At 47.8% G+C, this 17,374-nt stretch overlaps 1 protein-coding gene across 2 annotated transcripts in view; it reads right to left on the bottom strand.

The window, feature by feature from the left end:
- Positions 1 to 17,374, bottom strand: part of PLXND1 (plexin D1) — a 108,710-nt gene that overhangs the window by 63,094 nt on the left and 28,242 nt on the right. The window contains exons 12-19 of one of the 2 annotated variants that reach the window (XM_078610662.1): positions 16,313 to 16,488; positions 13,688 to 13,839; positions 13,036 to 13,135; positions 11,236 to 11,375; positions 10,326 to 10,499; positions 9,188 to 9,278; positions 6,567 to 6,782; positions 4,334 to 4,486 (exon numbers count right to left, since the gene is read on the bottom strand). In XM_078610662.1, coding sequence (XP_078466788.1) covers positions 4,334 to 4,486; positions 6,567 to 6,782; positions 9,188 to 9,278; positions 10,326 to 10,499; positions 11,236 to 11,375; positions 13,036 to 13,135; positions 13,688 to 13,839; positions 16,313 to 16,488 — 1,202 coding nt within the window. The remainder of the gene's footprint in view (positions 1 to 4,333; positions 4,487 to 6,566; positions 6,783 to 9,187; positions 9,279 to 10,325; positions 10,500 to 11,235; positions 11,376 to 13,035; positions 13,136 to 13,687; positions 13,840 to 16,312; positions 16,489 to 17,374) is intronic. The other variant, XM_078610663.1, reaches the window with a different exon arrangement.

Here is a 17,374-nt window from a genome sequence, read left to right as displayed (position 1 = left end):
TTCAGTGCAAAGGATGTGACGGTAAAACACAAAGAGAATCCATGACAAATGCCTGTCAAAGGCATCTCTTGACGAATGTTGTGTTGCTGTTGTCTCTCCTCACTCACACGTGTCCAGGGTTTCACAAGAGTGCCAATTGTCATGGAAGGGCTGCTTACATGTCTCAGTGAGAGCGATGCCTTCAAAGGCAACAAGAAAACGTTGCATCCGTTTTTTTTTAGTTAACTGAATCCAGCTTAAGGAGGAAGCAATTACTTCACATGTGTTTGTTATCACTCCACAATATGGATATTATCGTAAATCAACGAATACATCCTTTATCAAAACCAGCGGCAAAGTCCACGTCTCTCTGCTTTGCGAAAATATACTCTGAAGATGTGAATTACCTTTGACCAACTGTAAAGTGTCCCATCATCATCTACCACGATCTATGCACTGTTGGTTAAAGCCAGCTCCATCTCCCACCAGGCTCACGACGTGTCGCCACGTTGAGCAGCACATGGGCCGGTCTAGTCGCTCCATCTCCGCGATGGAGGTCGTGCTCTCACGAGTGCTCATTACTTGCACTGCTGCTCCGTCATTATTCACGCCCACCGCCTGTGGTTCTCTTGTTCGGGAGTGGTGTGTCTCCTGCCCAAGTCAAGTTGTGTTTTTATGAACGGTCAATACGTGACATCTTTAACCTGCCCGTGTTCTGCAATCCACGCACTGTTGCTTTCTCCACCTCTTAGCGCATCACAATCTAAAGATACGTAACCGGCTGATGCCTCATCTCGAGACAGGAAATAAAAACTTAACAAACCAAAATAATATAAATATAAAACAATAAAAATCTCACGACGTTTCGACTGCAACACAAGCAATCATCATCAGGTGTGAAATCCACAGCAAGAATAATTAGAATTTTTTTTTTTAAACAAACTTTTTTTCAAATTTTCTTGCTGTCTATTTCACACCTCATGATGATTGCTTTTGTTGCAGTCGAAACGTCGTGAGAATTTGTATTATTTTATATTATTTTATTATTTCCCTTCTACGTGACTTTACCGAAAGAACCAAGAATATGAATCCCTGCAGTCACGAAAGCTTTAAATCACAAAACCATGTTTTCGTTACCAGGTGTAAGTCCCACTGGCCAATGCAGCTCTGTTTCAGAAGCGATCTGGCCACAAATGATGGCTCAACGAAGCGGCCTATCATCACGTGGACGTTAATAGCAGCCAAATACTCGACGCTCGTCACGCTGATTCTAACTGGTGCACTGACTCTACAGGTGGGCGGAGGGAGGGCGCACTGAGAACACTGGGAATCCCGAAGGGCAATTGACAAAAGGTGACGACTTTTGAATTCACCAATATGAGCAGCTTTCCAGCTGTAAATTCTGATCATCTAAATCAAATCTTACTTGAATCAAGGTCGCAAGTGTCCAACGGCGTGTTTCTTATTCATCGGGGCGATCCATTTACAGACACCCCGCTGATTTCTCAACCTCACTCTTTCTCTCTTCACGACGGCCGATTGAACGGCCATGAAGGCGACGTCTCCCACGCCGCATGGCGGAGAAGAGCAGCTGCGGATTTAATGAGCGGGTTGAGATGGGTCGGAGGTGACGTGCGGAGGCTTTGAATGAACTTGTAGCTTCTTCTATAATTCCCCCCCCCCCCACCCGCCTCTTTGATTTTCGTGGGGTATCTATAAATGTATCGACCTGTAAGTAGAACCGACACATTCTGCTGTTGCTTGCTTGGCGGAACGCGCCGCAGGCTGCGGTTGAGCGGCAAAAAAAAAAGAAGCCTGTGATGCGTGCAAGGAAGAGATAAGTCGTCCGTGGTCGAGTTTGTGATGCAACAGCCTTTCCTGCATGTGCTAGAAGCAGCATGTTTCATTTGTGTTCATCTTACTGTAAAATAATATGAACTAAGAAAACCTCCGCGACATTTACGGTGCGTTTATGCGGCGGTTGCATAATACCATTTAAGGTAACACACGTTCATCTTCTTGGTTCTTTCGGTAAAGTCACGTAGACGGGAAATATAAAATAATAATAATAAAACATAATAAAATATAATTCTCACGACGTTTCGGCCACAACGCAAGCAGCCGTCCTCAGGTGAAGAACAGGTCTGTCGGAAAGACAGCGTCTGAATGAACCGTGTCTTTCCGACAGACCTGTTCTTCACCTGAGGACGGCTGCTTGCGTTGTGGCCGAAACGTCGTGAGAATGGTATTTTATTGTTTAATTTTTCTTATTTTATTATTCCCCTTCTATGTGACTTTACCGAACGAACCAAGAAGATGAATCCCTGCAGTCACGAAAGCTTGAAATCTAAATGAAACACACGTTCCAATATATTTGCAATGCAGTAATGGTTAGCACACTGGATTCCATATTCACACCATGAATTAAGGGTAATTTGAGCACAATTAACTAAAGTACAATTTGTGCAATGAGGAAACTTAAGATCAATTTGACAGATGCATTCTAACACTGGAATGCTGCCATGGTGTAATGGTTAGCAAACTGGACTTGCAATCTCCTGGGCATGAGAGTGGAAACAATGGAGCAAGATGTGAACTCCCTCGCCTGGTATACAGGAGGTCGTGGGTTCGATTCCGACCCTGACGCCTGCTCTATATTTGCAGTTTGCGTGTCCCTCTCCCCCGTGACGCCGTCGCTTATTCTCCGGGTCCTCCGGTTTTATCCGTCCGCATTTAGAAACACGCATCCAGAGTATTTGGCTGCGAAACATTTCCACGTGATGATAAGCCACGTCGTTGAGCTATCATTTGTGGCCAGGTCGTTTCTGAAAAAGAGCTACATAGCTCAGTGGGGCCTTATCTAATAAGATTTAAAAACTGAAAATGTGTTTTTATTGCCACAGCCCGGCCTCGATTGCTGCCTCTGTTCGCCCAGCAGTAACCGTGGGTACAGCACAGGTAGTCGATGGGCACGTCATCTGTTTTAGGGTAAAGTTTGTGTACTCCCAAAATCTTTGCAGAAGCGTGGAAAAAGTTCGCCAAAATAACCCCTTCGAGAAAGCTCAAGTGGCGGGCCTCTCGGGAGCTCCATCTCGCACAGCGGTAGCCAACTGGTGTGTCCCGAGCCGCGTGCGACTCTTTAATCCACCGCACACGGCTCTACCGAAGGGGCATAACGTAGGACGTACGATCACAGTGGCAACGAATAGTGAATGTCTCCCGTGTTGTGCCGAAAACTGTCAAGATATATTACACTCGCGTATACGCTTGGCTCTTTGCAGAACTCATGGATAACCTTTTGGCTCTTGGTCCGTTGCAGGTTGGCCACCCCTGCTCTAGTGCATGCCGTTCTGCCAGCAGTGGCATGCGCAAGCAATACCTTTGTATATGTAAATATATATACGCATTTTGTCTAGAGATATTTGCTCGCGTAAATCCAAAGCAGAGAGCCACGAGTTGGCTCAGGAAGTGGGCTTGGTGGTTGCAGTAATCTCATGCGGCCAGTGGGATTAGCAAACGAGCCGATGGGATCTCTCAGTGGCTCGGATGCTGCGCTGTGCAATCCTCCGGTGTCCCAAGGTCTCCCTTCTACATCTGGATGCTTTCGCTTGACTCAAATGAGCCTCAGACAAGTCCGAATGCCAAATAAACCCGGAATGTGACGAGATCTTGTCAGTTGTTACGAATTAGCGCCGGGTTCGTAAGTGGATGGAAGATTTCCAGGGAGCGCTCTGCGCTGTTGGCTAGGGCTGCGAGATGGCCAGAAGGCAATACAGCAAACGGATTCTTGAAGCTATCTGTGTGGAGCTTTCAATGCTATCTCCTGCTGTGCGTGGATTTTCTCTTGGTAATCCAGTTTCCTCCCACAAGAAGCCAAATATTGGCCAATAACCCAAAAGCAGGACCCTCCTGAAAAAGAGTCTCGAGACTCAGCGAGGCTCTCCTGGTTATCAGGCACTACTCAATATCAGGTACAATGACTACGATGTTAACCTGGCGCGTTGGCTCAGCGGTAGAGCAATAGGCTCGCAATCACAAGATTGCAAGTTCAATTCCTGGTTGGGGATTGACTCGGCTAACAATTTGTGGGCAAGGTAAACAGTGGTTATCCGATGGATAGACTCAACCCCGTCATAAGAACGTGGAATTTCCACCATTGGCTCGGGACTGAAAGTGGCTCAGGACTGCAAACAGGAGATAAGCACTGCCTTAAAGTTCATTTGAAAAAAAGATATGGCTTTGACATTTTTGGACTAAGATGTGAAGATTCTTCACAGCGACAACATTGTACCACGACCGCGAGGCGGTGAAGAAACTTGTTTTTTTTCTTCTTCAAAAAGGAGGCTGCACTTACTGTCACCGGCAGAGACGAGTCCTCCACGGTGGAGAGGTTGACGGAGCAGGTGAATCTGTCTTTGTTGTCCAAGAATTGAAGGCTCAGGCAAGGCACGTGGCCGACAAAGATGTAGATCTCCGACAACGCGAGGTCCAAGTTTGAAGAGAAATTCTTTACAGGCGAGGGGTGGGCGGGAGGATGCAGAATTAAATAAATAAACAACAATTCTTAACGCACAACTTCTCTGAGTGGCACGTGGACAACATCGTAATATTTTTTTTTTCAGATTGGTGGATTTCATTTTACAACACAATGCCTCGCTGTGTTTCTAAATATAATAGCTCCATTGTTTGCAGTAAGTAGTTTTGCATGGCGCACGGACAGGGTGGGATTAAACAGTGCAACAAAGCACCAGAGGCACATCTGTAATGTGTTTTTAATACACAACACACAATGGGCTGTCACAGACGCCGTGTCTCCTTCCCACTCTCTAATAAAAATGCCATTATTCGATTGTATTAGAACTAAGCAACAGCACACACACATGCGCACATGCAATAGATTTTTGCGTGTTTTTGTTCTCCGACAAATGTGCTCAACAACGTGATTTTGGAGTCATTATTTAACAATGCATCAGAACGGAGACAAAACTAAACACATAATCATGGGTTTATAATAATAATAACATGATTTATTTATTCAGGAAAGGCCCACCGGGTCTCTAGAGAGAAGGGACCTGCAATGGGAAATGTATATGTTAAGGGGTGGTGTTCTCTGTTTGGGATGATAACTGAGCACCAGATTCCTTGCCATCACATCCCACATTGGACCCAATACCAGAAGTGATTCGGAGTCCAAATCAGTTGCATTTAGATGCTATCATCATTATCGCCAGCAATGCTCAATCCACTGCTGGATGAAGGCCACCATTACAAAAAAATGTCCCTCTAACTGTGCTGATGCACCACACATCTCCCTTGCAAACTAAACACGATTGTAAAACTCGAATATTGATATGGGACCAGGTAAAGCTCACTGAGCTATGCAGCTCTTTTTCAGAAGCGACCTGGCCACAAATCACACCTCAACAAAGTGGCTTATCGCGTGGGAATTTATCGCGGCCAATCACATGTTTCTAAATGTTGGTGGGAAAAACCGGAATACCCGGAGAAAAATCCACATGACCACGGGGAGAACATGCAAACTCCAAATATACCTGGGTCAGGGACGGGATCAAACCCACGACCTCCTGCATACCACGCGAAGTAGTTAACATCTCGTCACCGGGGCACCCATCTGATGTGACGTAATTACACCTGTGCATGCTTCATTTGTTTGTTACATTTTCATTAATCAACATCTGTATTTTGTAAACCGTGTATCGTAGCAGGAACAGTAATATGCTTTCATAAGATATGTTGCTTCGACACTCTATGAATCCAATAGATATTGTAAAAAGTGTCTTGCATTGTAATTCCTACTGAATAGATTCAAAATACTATTCAACGCTGCGCTCACTTCAAGCCACAGTCAATGGGAGTGTTCTGCTCACATTAACACTGAGGCGGCACTCATCCCCAGTGTACAGCCCTGAGCCGGTAGTGGAAATTCCACATTCATTTGGCGGGGAGCGAGTACAGGTAGTCCCCGAGTTATGATGGTCCGATTTACGATATTTCGATCTTACGATGGCGATACGACAAAACTGCCATCAACAACCTTAACATCGTTCAAGTATGCAGACGACGCACAGGATCTTGGTGAGTACAGTACAATATGATACGTTACGATACGTTCAATGCATGTATGATACGTAGCTTTAGCGATTTCATTTTAAGGTTACCACGATACGATACGTTCAATGCATGTTAAAAGTTTTTATAGCAGATAGGATTGTTTCCTGAAAAAACTTTATATTATATTGCAGTTCATATAGACAGGCTAAGAATTTACTTTGGTTTTTTTACTTTACATTTTACTGTGCAATACAGTATGGTAATTAATAAATACATACAGTGTATAGTTTACACAGTACGGTACTGTAAATTACTCTGTTTTGCTAAATTATCACCATTCTTTAAGACTCCTGGGTAGGCTAGGCCATTTTCGACTTACGATATTTTTGACTTATGATGGGCTCGTCGTAACGCATCTCCATCGTAAGTAGAGGACTGCCTGTACATCCATAGGACAACCACCGATGAACTTTCCCACAGAGTGGACACTCATCCCCGGTGGAGCATTGCCTCACCTTGAACGTCAGCTGGATTAGCTCCTTTTTCTGCAGCGTCGGCTTGTTGATCAACTCAAACCGTGGGTTTTCGTAGTAGTCAAAGTCCTGGATGCTGATGTGGTTGTCGAAATGAAACTGCGCTTTGACCCGCAGACGGCTGCCCGTCGTCCTGTTGAGCCGCGGGGACGGGCACTCGATCATCGGCTCTTTCGACGACGACGAAATATTGCATTTCTGCGGACGGGAAGCAGAGCAGAAGCGGGGGGCAGTGGGGGCGGGGGGGGCACGAGGGTCCGTTCAAGATGTACGGAGGGAGAACTAAACTTTTAAATAATTGTATTGTTTAGCAGGTGAAGCCCACTGAGCTATATAGCTCTCTTTCAGAAGCGATCTCGCCGCAAATGATGGTTGCAAAGAAGTGGCTCATCATCCAGTGGATATTTATAGCAGCCACATACTGTGAAACGCACCACGGGGAGACGGGCGTCAGGATCGAGCTCGAACTCACGACCTCCTGTGTACCAGGCGAGGTAGTAAACATCTCACCACCGTGGCCTCCCCTGAATTGAGTGACCCGTGAAGGTTGAAGTGTGGGTGCGTTCTGGATTATAGTATGTATACAGGGAAGAGTTCACTGCCATCCCAGCCGCGAGAGTTCCGAATGGAGACTTCGTCTAATGACATCAAACCGGAAATGCACACCTCCTCCATAGAGGCCACGTGCGGTACTGTACAGACAGGACAGAGGGCATTGCTGTACAGGTGAGACGTGTTGGGATGAGATTGCTCAGATGCCACGATCGTAACAATCTTCAAGAAAGGAGACACGTACGAACGTGATTGCTTTTCTGTCCAGCACAGGAAAGATCACTGGGAAAACCCTCCTAAAGCAGATTGCGCTGTGAGTGGGATAGACCACACTGTGTGTGAGTGGGATAGTATGTGCTGTGTGTGAGTGGGAGAGACCACACTGTGTGTGAGTGGGATAGTCTGTGCTGTGTGAGTGAGAGAGACCACACTGTGTGTGAGTGGGATAGTCTGTGCTGTGTGTGAGTGGGAGAGACCACACTGTGTGTGAGTGGGAGAGTCTGTGCTGTGTGTGAGTGGGAGAGACCACACTGTGTGTGAGTGGGATAGTCTGTGCTGTGTGTGAGTGGGATAGTCTGTGCTGTGTGTGAGTGGGAGAGACCACACTGTGTGTGAGTGGGAGAGTCTGTGCTGTGTGTGAGTGGGATAGTCTGTGCTGTGTGTGAGTGGGAGAGACCACACTGTGTGTGAGTGGGAGAGTCTGTGCTGTGTGTGAGTGGGATAGTCTGTGCTGTGTGTGAGTGGGAGAGACCACACTGTGTGTGAGTGGGATAGTCTGTGCTGTGTGTGAGTGGGATAGTCTGTGCTGTGTGTGAGTGGGAGAGACCACACTGTGTGTGAGTGGGAGAGTCTGTGCTGTGTGTGAGTGGGAGAGACCACACTGTGTGTGAGTGGGAGAGTCTGTGCTGTGTGTGAGTGGGATAGTCTGTGCTGTGTGTGAGTGGGAGAGACCACACTGTGTGTGAGTGGGAGAGTCTGTGCTGTGTGTGAGTGGGATAGTCTGTGCTGTGTGTGAGTGGGATAGTCTGTGCTGTGTGTGAGTGGGAGAGACCACACTGTGTGTGAGTGGGATAGTCTGTGCTGTGTGTGAGTGGGAGAGACCACGCTGTGTGTGAGTGGGAGAGTCTGTGCTGTGTGTGAGTGGGATAGTCTGTGCTGTGTGTGAGTGGGAGAGACCACACTGTGTGTGAGTGGGAGAGTCTGTGCTGTGTGTGAGTGGGAGAGTCTGTGCTGTGTGTGAGTGGGAGAGTCTGTGCTGTGTGTGAGTGGGAGAGTCTGTGCTGTGTGTGAGTGGGATAGTCTGTGCTGTGTGTGAGTGGGAGAGACCACACTGTGTGTGAGTGGGAGAGTCTGTGCTGTGTGTGAGTGGGAGAGTCTGTGCTGTGTGTGAGTGGGAGAGTCTGTGCTGTGTGTGAGTGGGAGAGTCTGTGCTGTGTGTGAGTGGGATAGTCTGTGCTGTGTGTGAGTGGGAGAGACCACACTGTGTGTGAGTGGGAGAGTCTGTGCTGTGTGTGAGTGGGAGAGTCTGTGCTGTGTGTGAGTGGGAGAGTCTGTGCTGTGTGTGAGTGGGAGAGTCTGTGCTGTGTGTGAGTGGGATAGTCTGTGCTGTGTGTGAGTGGGAGAGACCACACTGTGTGTGAGTGGGAGAGTCTGTGCTGTGTGTGAGTGGGATAGTCTGTGCTGTGTGTGAGTGGGAGAGACCACACTGTGTGTGAGTGGGAGAGTCTGTGCTGTGTGTGAGTGGGATAGTCTGTGCTGTGTGTGAGTGGGAGAGACCACACTGTGTGTGAGTGGGAGAGTCTGTGCTGTGTGTGAGTGGGATAGTCTGTGCTGTGTGTGAGTGGGAGAGACCACACTGTGTGTGAGTGGGAGAGTCTGTGCTGTGTGTGAGTGGGATAGTCTGTGCTGTGTGTGAGTGGGAGAGACCACACTGTGTGTGAGTGGGAGAGTCTGTGCTGTGTGTGAGTGGGATAGTCTGTGCTGTGTGTGAGTGGGATAGTCTGTGCTGTGTGTGAGTGGGAGAGACCGCGCTCCGTTGTGTGGATACTCACACTCACTTCCGTGCTGTCCAGGTGAATGCTCATAGCCACTTTCTGCGCCACGACTTCGCCCGTCAAGGACACCTGGATTTGTCGTCCTCCCCTAAAGTGCGGCAGTGAAACGAGAGATGAAATGCACGCCGACAACTTGATAAACGACAACTGCACGATAAATCGACATCGTGAAGCTGCGTCCGTCGCCAAAGAGCAAACGGCACGTAGGGCACTATGATGTCACAGCGCACAGGAGATGCTCCCACCTGCACGTACACCTATGTATGCGCAGAGCTCTCGGAGACAGTTTAGAGATCAGCATAGCCACGGTAGATCTCCTATTCATCCATAATGAGAAGAGCAATAATCATAAAAGACATTGTGAGCACGCGGTGCGTGTTGTGGCGCATTGGTGGCTTCAATTTTGTAACCACGGAGCCTCCACCCTTTGGACCTCCCTCCACAGGGACCTCCGTTTGGCCTCCTCCCTCTCTCTGCATCAAGTCTCTGCTCAAAACCTTCCTGTTCAGCGGCGTGCCTTCGGACTCCCTTAACCGCTTCCTTTCTCTCCTGCCCTTGCTAAGCCCCCGTTCGCTCCTATTCTCCACATGTAATCCTAACCATCGGAGATGACCGGTAAGTTCTAAGTGCGTTACACACGTGAGTTGTTGTTTATTTTAACGCGTGAGGTCTTGCGGTCACTTGTAACCCAAGTGTTTGTTTTCTGGGCTGGGCTGGGCTGCGCATCGAGCGTTTCCTCTCTCATATGCCCTCGACCATGCATTACTGTGGGCAGCTTCGGGAGTTTAATTGAAGATGTTCGCAGTAGCGCGTGGCAGAAGCTAAAAAGAAGAAATGCTCGGCACAGAGCCCAACCTGGGAACTTGCACATGGAGTACGTCATTGTTGTTGATGTTGTTTTTGTTTTGATTTAAAGCTTTCGTGACTGCAGGGATTCATATTCTTGGTTCTTTCGGTAAAGTCACGTAGAAGGGAAATAATAAAATAATATAAATATAATACAAGAATTATTATTATTTTATTATTTCCCTTCTATGTGACTTTACGGAAAGAACCAAGAATATCTTGTTATTGTTGTTGATGTTTTTATTGTTGTTGCTGTTATTGTTGTTGATGTCATTGTAAGCACACTCACTCTTTGTGGCTCTTGTACGGGTGCAGCTTCACCACCATGGGGTTGTCGATGATTTTGAATTTATCCGTCTTTTCCAAGAGGCACTGCCTGCTGTCATCGCAGTGCAGGCAGATGTTGGTCTCGCCAACGCTGTCCCATTCTGGCATCTTGCACTTGATCACCGTGCTGATTTTACTGGGAAGAGACATACATTTGTTTAGTGAAACAAGTCCCAAGTTGATTTCGTTTCACAACTTGATCAACTCAAAATACCAGGCTAAGTTGAATTTGCAAAAGTGACATGGGACATTAGTCTTCGAGTAGGGGGGCGATGATCACCATGTGTATGGTGGGCGCCGCAGTGTCGAGATGTTAACTACCTCGCCCGGTGTACAAGGAGGTCGCGTGGATTTTTATCCGAGTCCTTCAGTTTTCCCTCCACAATTAGAATCAATGTGTGTTTTAGTTTTAATACGTGAACCAGAACGCTGCACTCTGTGCCGAGGTCTCCGACACGGTTCAATTTGGCCACTGCCCTACCAGGCAGTTGGCCAATAAGCCAGTCCTGGAGTTGGTCAGTGGCCAAATATTTTTATTTTACCAGGTAAGGCCCACTGAGCTATATAGCTTTTTCAGAAGCGACCTGGCCACAAATGATAGCTCAATATAGTGGCTTATCGCGTCGAAATTTATTGCAGCCAAATATTTAAAACGCGTGTTTCTAAATGTGGAGGGAAAACCCGGAGGACCTGGAAAACAATCCACGTGGCCTCAGGGAGAGAGAACATGCAAACTCCAAATACGGCAGGCGTCAGGGTCGGGGTTGAACCCACGACCTCCTGTATACCCGGCGAGGTAGTTAACATCTCGCCACCGTGGCGCCCTTTGTGCAGCAGATGGGCTGCGTGGTATCAACTCGAGGCGTCCTCACTTGAGTATCGTGCAGGATTTGTTCGCATCAAGTCGGACATCAAGACTGGAGCCAACGTCGAGGTCTCTCCCCCTGATGGTGACCACCATGCCACCAGCCTTGATCCCCTTCAGGGGCTCCACTTTGTCCACCTTGGGGTCCTGTGAGTGGGAGAGTCGTTGGGCTATGTTTTGTGGTTGTATTTGAGTTGTTTCAGGAAACCTGAAAGGAAATTCTTGGGTCTCATTCCGGCTACAAATGGCCGCGTGGAAAAATTTCGTCGAGTGTTTGAAAAATGCCGAGAAATGTTAAAGTTTAAGTTCCCCCAAAGTCTCCATTTGGCCATTATTTGTTTGACTTGGATGTATATACGCACCTCCGATTAGCACGTACGGTGCGAAAGAAGTTCAACATGCAAACGTCCATATACAACACCATTCCCAACTCTCGGCTCAATAAAACGGCGTAGAATGGCGAGAGAGTTGAGAAGGTCGTGAGATTATCGTGGTAGAGAAATGCTTTTTTACCCAATTTAAAAGTTGCATGGTACATATGGCTCGATAATCATCATCTTTCAGAATCTTAATTTTAGACTGCAGGCGGAATCCCATAAGCTATGAAGCTCTTTGTCAACACGTGTCCCGTATGGGCGGGTCAGCAAGTTGCAACAACAAAACAAAAAGCGATAGGAGTGCAACATAGAGAAAAATGTGAGCAGGTCACTAAAAAAAAAAGAATAAAAATGAAATGTACTTATTAATTAAAGTCTGCTTTATCAACCTTGAGCAAGGCAGAAAAAATAACAATGAAACAGTCGCAGACCACACCGAGACAACACACAGCAATAGGGGTCTCTCAATAAAATATGAAATTTACAGTGAACTATCGATATACTGGAAAAGATCAAGTTTACAAATCGCATTTGCAAATGTGGCTGCGTCCAGCACTAATGTTTTGCTTCAGGATATTTTTTTTTAGAATGACCTCTTAACTTAACAACCCTTTAAGTAAAAAATGACACGAGTTTTCGGAAACGAATTTCCAGATATAAAGTCTCATAACCAACTCCAAGTCAATCAATCTCTCTGTCCTCTCTGTGTGCTCTCAAGAAAGGCCACGAGTGAAAATTCCATCCCAACTATGTGTTTTAATGTTAAAAGGCAAAGTCAAACGAGTCTTTTTTGTTGTTGTATCAACTCTGTAAATACATTGTCCGGCGACACTGCATCGGCAGGGGTGCACACTCACAAACAACCAAAACAAGACTGCACACATTCGTCAAAAATAACACCGTCGCTTTAAAAGGAACGCTCTGTCATCGGCGGTGATTCAGGCAATGGCCCTTCAGTGCTGTGGAGGACCATTGCCCCAAATTTAGACTCTGATCTATTTTTCCTTTTAAGGCTAAACAAATACAAAGATCCCCCGTGTAGCCTTAACAGACTGTTGGGGCAAGTGCTGTTAGCGAGCACCTATGAAGACCGGCACGGCACATGATGAGGTGGGTGGCCAGCACTACCCCCGGCCGCCTTTGTCTCCCTCGTGGTGATATTTACACACCACACCAGGTACTAATTTGAGACTGAGTCAACCTAGGGGAGGCCCAGGACCGGTTCAGATAATCGTCAATGGTGTTGAGCGGGACTCAAACGTGGGTCACCAAGGTTCGTAGTGCGGCGCGCTAATCGCCACACTACCGCTCCCCACACAGTGTCCTCGACGAATGAGTTGAGTTTTTTGCTATACGTATATGTATACGATACGAAGCTTGTGTCGAGTTAACGAGGCACCCGATAGGCAGGGCTACCATCCGGAACTCACCGCGTATGTGTAAGTGACGGTGGACTCCGACACTCTCCCATGCACGTGCACGCGCACCTGGCTCCCGGTGACGTTGCTGCGACTCGTGACGCACACGATGCTGGCGAAAAAAAGGAACGTGGCATTTTTTTTTTACGTTCGATGTCCCCCTAGGTCGACTCAGCATTAAATGAGTACCTGGTGCGGGGGGGGGGGGGGTAATATAGGAAGTAAAGGCGGGCCAGGCTTGGTGCTGGCCACCCACCCCCACACATGTACCGTGACATTCTCAATAGGTGCTCGCAAACAGCGCTTGCCCCAACAGTCTGTTAAAGGCTGTACCAGGGATGTGTTTTTAAAATGTATACAACTTTACAGGAAAGGCCCACGGAGCTATAAAGCTCTTTTTCAGAAGCAACCTGGCCACCAATGATAGCTCAACGAAGCGGCTGATCACGTGGACATTCCTAGCAGCCAAATACTCGTGAAACGCTGATCCTAAACGTGGAGGGGAAAAAGCCAGAGGACCCGGAGAAAACCCCACGGGGAGAACATGCAACCTCCAAAATACACAGCAGGCATCGGTGTCGGGATCGAACCCACGACCCCCTGTATACCAGGCGAGGTGGTTAACATCCCGTCTACCGCGGCGCATGCATAGAGCCACACACACCGCTTGGACACTTCGTAGAACTCCTTCAGCGGGCTGCAGTGGGCTGCTCCGATGAAGAGCCCTTGCTCAATGTCCTCAAAGCGGCCGCCCATATTGCTGCCCGTGATGGTGACGCGAGTGCCTCCTTGGAGTGGACCACTCTGGGGAGAAATCTAAACAAACAACGGGCAAACGACGTAAGTAAGCAAGGCACGAGCTCTGTGGCGCTGCTGCGGGGTTAACGAGGTGAGAGGCCACCCACTGCGATCGGCACGCTCGGCGGTCACTCCCCCTCGCGCAGCCTCACGACGGTGCGTGTGTGTGCACGCGTGTGTGTGTGTGCACGTGTGCGTGCACGTGTGTGTGTGTGTGTACGCGTGTGTGTGTGCACGTGTGTGTGTGTGCACGCGTGTGTGTGTGTGTGTGCATGTGTGTTTGTGTGTGTGCACGTGTGTGTGTGTGCACGCGTGTGTGTGTGTGCCCGCGTGTGTGTGTGCACGTGTGTGTGTGTGCACGTGTGTGTGCACGTGTGTGTGCACGTGTGTGCACGCGTGTGTGTGTGCACGCGTGTCTGTGTGCACGTGTGTGTGCACGCGTGTGTGTGCACGTGTGTCTGTGTGTGTGTGCACGTGTGTGTGCACGTGTGCGTGCGCGTGTGTGTGTGTGCACGCGTGTGTGTGCACGTGTGTCTGTGTGTGTGTGCACGTGTGTGTGCACGTGCGCGTGTGTCTGTGTGTGTGTGCATGCGTGTGTGCGTGTGTGGGCAGCGGTAGTGCAGCAGTTAGCGCGCTGCGCTACGAACCAGGCGACCGGGGTTCGATTCCCGCTCACGGCCAACACTGGTGGCGATTATCTGTTCTGGCCCTGGGCCTCTCCTAGGTCAACTCAGCCTCAAATGAGTACCTGGTGCGCTGTGTAAACATCGCCACTAGGGAGACAAAGGCGGCCAGGCGTGGTGTTGGCCACCCACCCCCATGCGTACTATGCCGGCCTTCATAGGTGCTCGCAAACAGCACTGGCCCCAACAGTCTGTTCTGGCTACATGGGAGATCTTGTATTTGTAAATGCTTTCGTATGCATCTCTGCATCATAACATACTTTCCTGAGCAGGTGATCACTAGCTGCACTTGCCACTACAGTTGATCAGATTAAACGTTATAAATTTGCCTTCCTGTTTTGGGTGGTGCTGTGGTTAGAACACTGTACTGCAAACTTGTCATCCGAGTTCCGTTCCTGGTCTTGGGTTCAACTCTGGCGAGTGGTAGTTGGAACAATCCTGCTCCCTCCACCGCGCCTTCCCTCACCTTTTCGCCAACCCAAACTGACCGGCACGGTGAAATACGGTCAAATATTTAAAAAAATGCCAAATTTCAATTCACAGCAGTTATTTTTGTTCCCAAATCTCTCATGGCGTTACTGGTGTCCGACAGTGTACATTAAAACTTGACCAATAGTTTTCAGTGCGAGAACAAAACAGAAAAAAAACTAACGACTATCACATCACTACAGAAAAGCTACATTTTAATTAAAAATAATAACTTATCTAACCCCACACTGACCAGCATGGCCAAGTACACAGCTTTGGATGGCCGCCATCCAGGAGTGGATCAACATACAGTGCTGTATATCATCAATAAAATGATTTTCATTCATGAATCAATGTCTACAAAATAATAAAATTCACAAGTGTCAGTTAAAAACCCTTCACTTGTCAACTTCCTTACAACTACCCCGTTTTCTCACGGCCCTTCCAGCGTAGGACGTCATTTACAACTAACAACGAGTCAATTCCTTCGCGCTCTCTCTGTCTCCGCTCAGAAGAAGCAGCAGAAGAAAGAAGAAGAGAGGCCATTGCATGGGTGAGGAGACGTAAACCAGCGGTAGAGCGTTTGCCGCTTGTTACAAAGGTTCTAAGTTCGAATCTGGCAGGGCACCCTGGTCATCACTGCAGTGAGTGTTAACCATTGCATAGAACGCGCCGACAGCTTCACAGTGAACGTTAAAGGTCGCGTGAAGTCATTCGAGGTGAGCAGGACATTGAGTGCGCGTGGGCGTGATGGTAAAAAATTGGCAAATCCGAAATACTTCAACTGCAAATTGCTCAGTGGGGATTACACGCACAGCAGCATCGTCGCCCGTCACTGGCAGACCCATGCCGACTTGCAGGCAAGGTGTCGCCTTGTGCCACACGTGGACAGCTGTCACTGGGGGTACCCATAGAATTGTGGAGATGTGGTGCTTTGATTTGCGGAGGCAGTTATACTTTACATGTAAATATTTCGATTTAAAGCTTTCGTGACTGCAGGGATTCATCTTCTTGGTTCTTTCGGTAAAGTCACGTAGAAGGGAAATAATAAAATAATAAATAATAAAACATAATAAAATAATTCTCACAATTATTATATGAGAATTATTTTATTATGTTGTATTTTTTATTATTTTATTTTTTCCATTCTACGTGACTTTACCGAAAGAACCAAGAACATGTAAATATTCTGAATGGTTTTTAAAAATATATATACCATGGACCCCCATCTTAATTATATTGCTGAAGACCGCCGGACTTTTTGTTTGTCCTGAACCCCGCCCCCCCCCCCCCCAACAAAGCAAGGTCCAGTCAGTACTCGTCGTGACCGCGAGTCTGACCTGTGTCACGACCGGCGCCGGGCACTCCCCGATGGGCTGCCGGCACGTGGTGTTGAGCCTGCAGCCGGGGACGGCGTCGTCGGGCGTCGCGCACCACTCGCACCGCAGCTGCCGGTGACGCATGGCCGAGCATTGGCCGCAGTCCACGGTTGCTCCACCGCACGTGTAAACCTCCACTGCGTTCGCGGCCGGGCCACAGCGGGACACGCGGGGACAGAGAGAGAGAGGGAGGAAAGGAGAGAGCGAGAGGGCAGGGCTCACTCAACACTCACAGTGAGCGTCGTGACCCAGGGCCAGGTCAGCGCAAGCGCTTTGGGTGCCACGGCCCGTTGGGGCCTTGGATTTTGAGGGTCCCCCAAATGTATACGTACAGCTTTATAATAGTTTCAATACAAGATTTTAGCACTATGATAAATCCTACAGTGTCATTTGGTCATTGAAACCCACATCTTTAAGTGCCAAGAAGATACTTGGTGCAGTTTCAAGCGAAAACGTCGCGTTATATTATTCAACTTGGCGGTGAGCTCAAACAACAACAATTGCCACGTTAAACTCTTGTACACCGCGTGAACATTTCATTTGTTAGCCCATGTTGGGTGGTGGTGGGTTTCATGACGTAAATTTGGCCAAGACATTACGTGGCTGCCTAACCTAAAAAAAATCGCTTATGAATCATACCATCGCAATGTTTATTCTGACCAGTTTCGTGGCGAAAATATGAATGTGTTCTGTTAATTTTAACTTTGATGGAGCTTTACAATTCGTGAATCACATTTAAAAACTGGACTTAAAATAACGAAAGGGAACAACCATGCAGTGTTTGGCTTTGGGCACGGGTGGTGATAAACCAGTAGAGGATTGGCCCCCCAAAACTAGAACAATGGGCCCCCCATCAAACTTAATCTGACCCTGATAAATGGCAATCACCAATGACGGTGATGATGGCGAAGAAAATGTTGACGACAATGATGATGATGATGGTTTATGATTCTGATGATAGGATGATGATGATGTTAACAAAGTTACTTTGACAACTTCTGCTGCTGATACTGCTGCTAATGA

The sequence above is a fragment of the Lampetra planeri genome, chromosome 34 (assembly GCF_965212315.1).
Source record: "Lampetra planeri chromosome 34, kcLamPlan1.2.h2, whole genome shotgun sequence".
In the NCBI taxonomy this organism is placed as follows: domain Eukaryota; kingdom Metazoa; phylum Chordata; class Hyperoartia; order Petromyzontiformes; family Petromyzontidae; genus Lampetra; species Lampetra planeri.
Note: the sequence above shows the minus strand (reverse complement) of the source record. Positions and strands in the feature narration are given on the sequence as shown.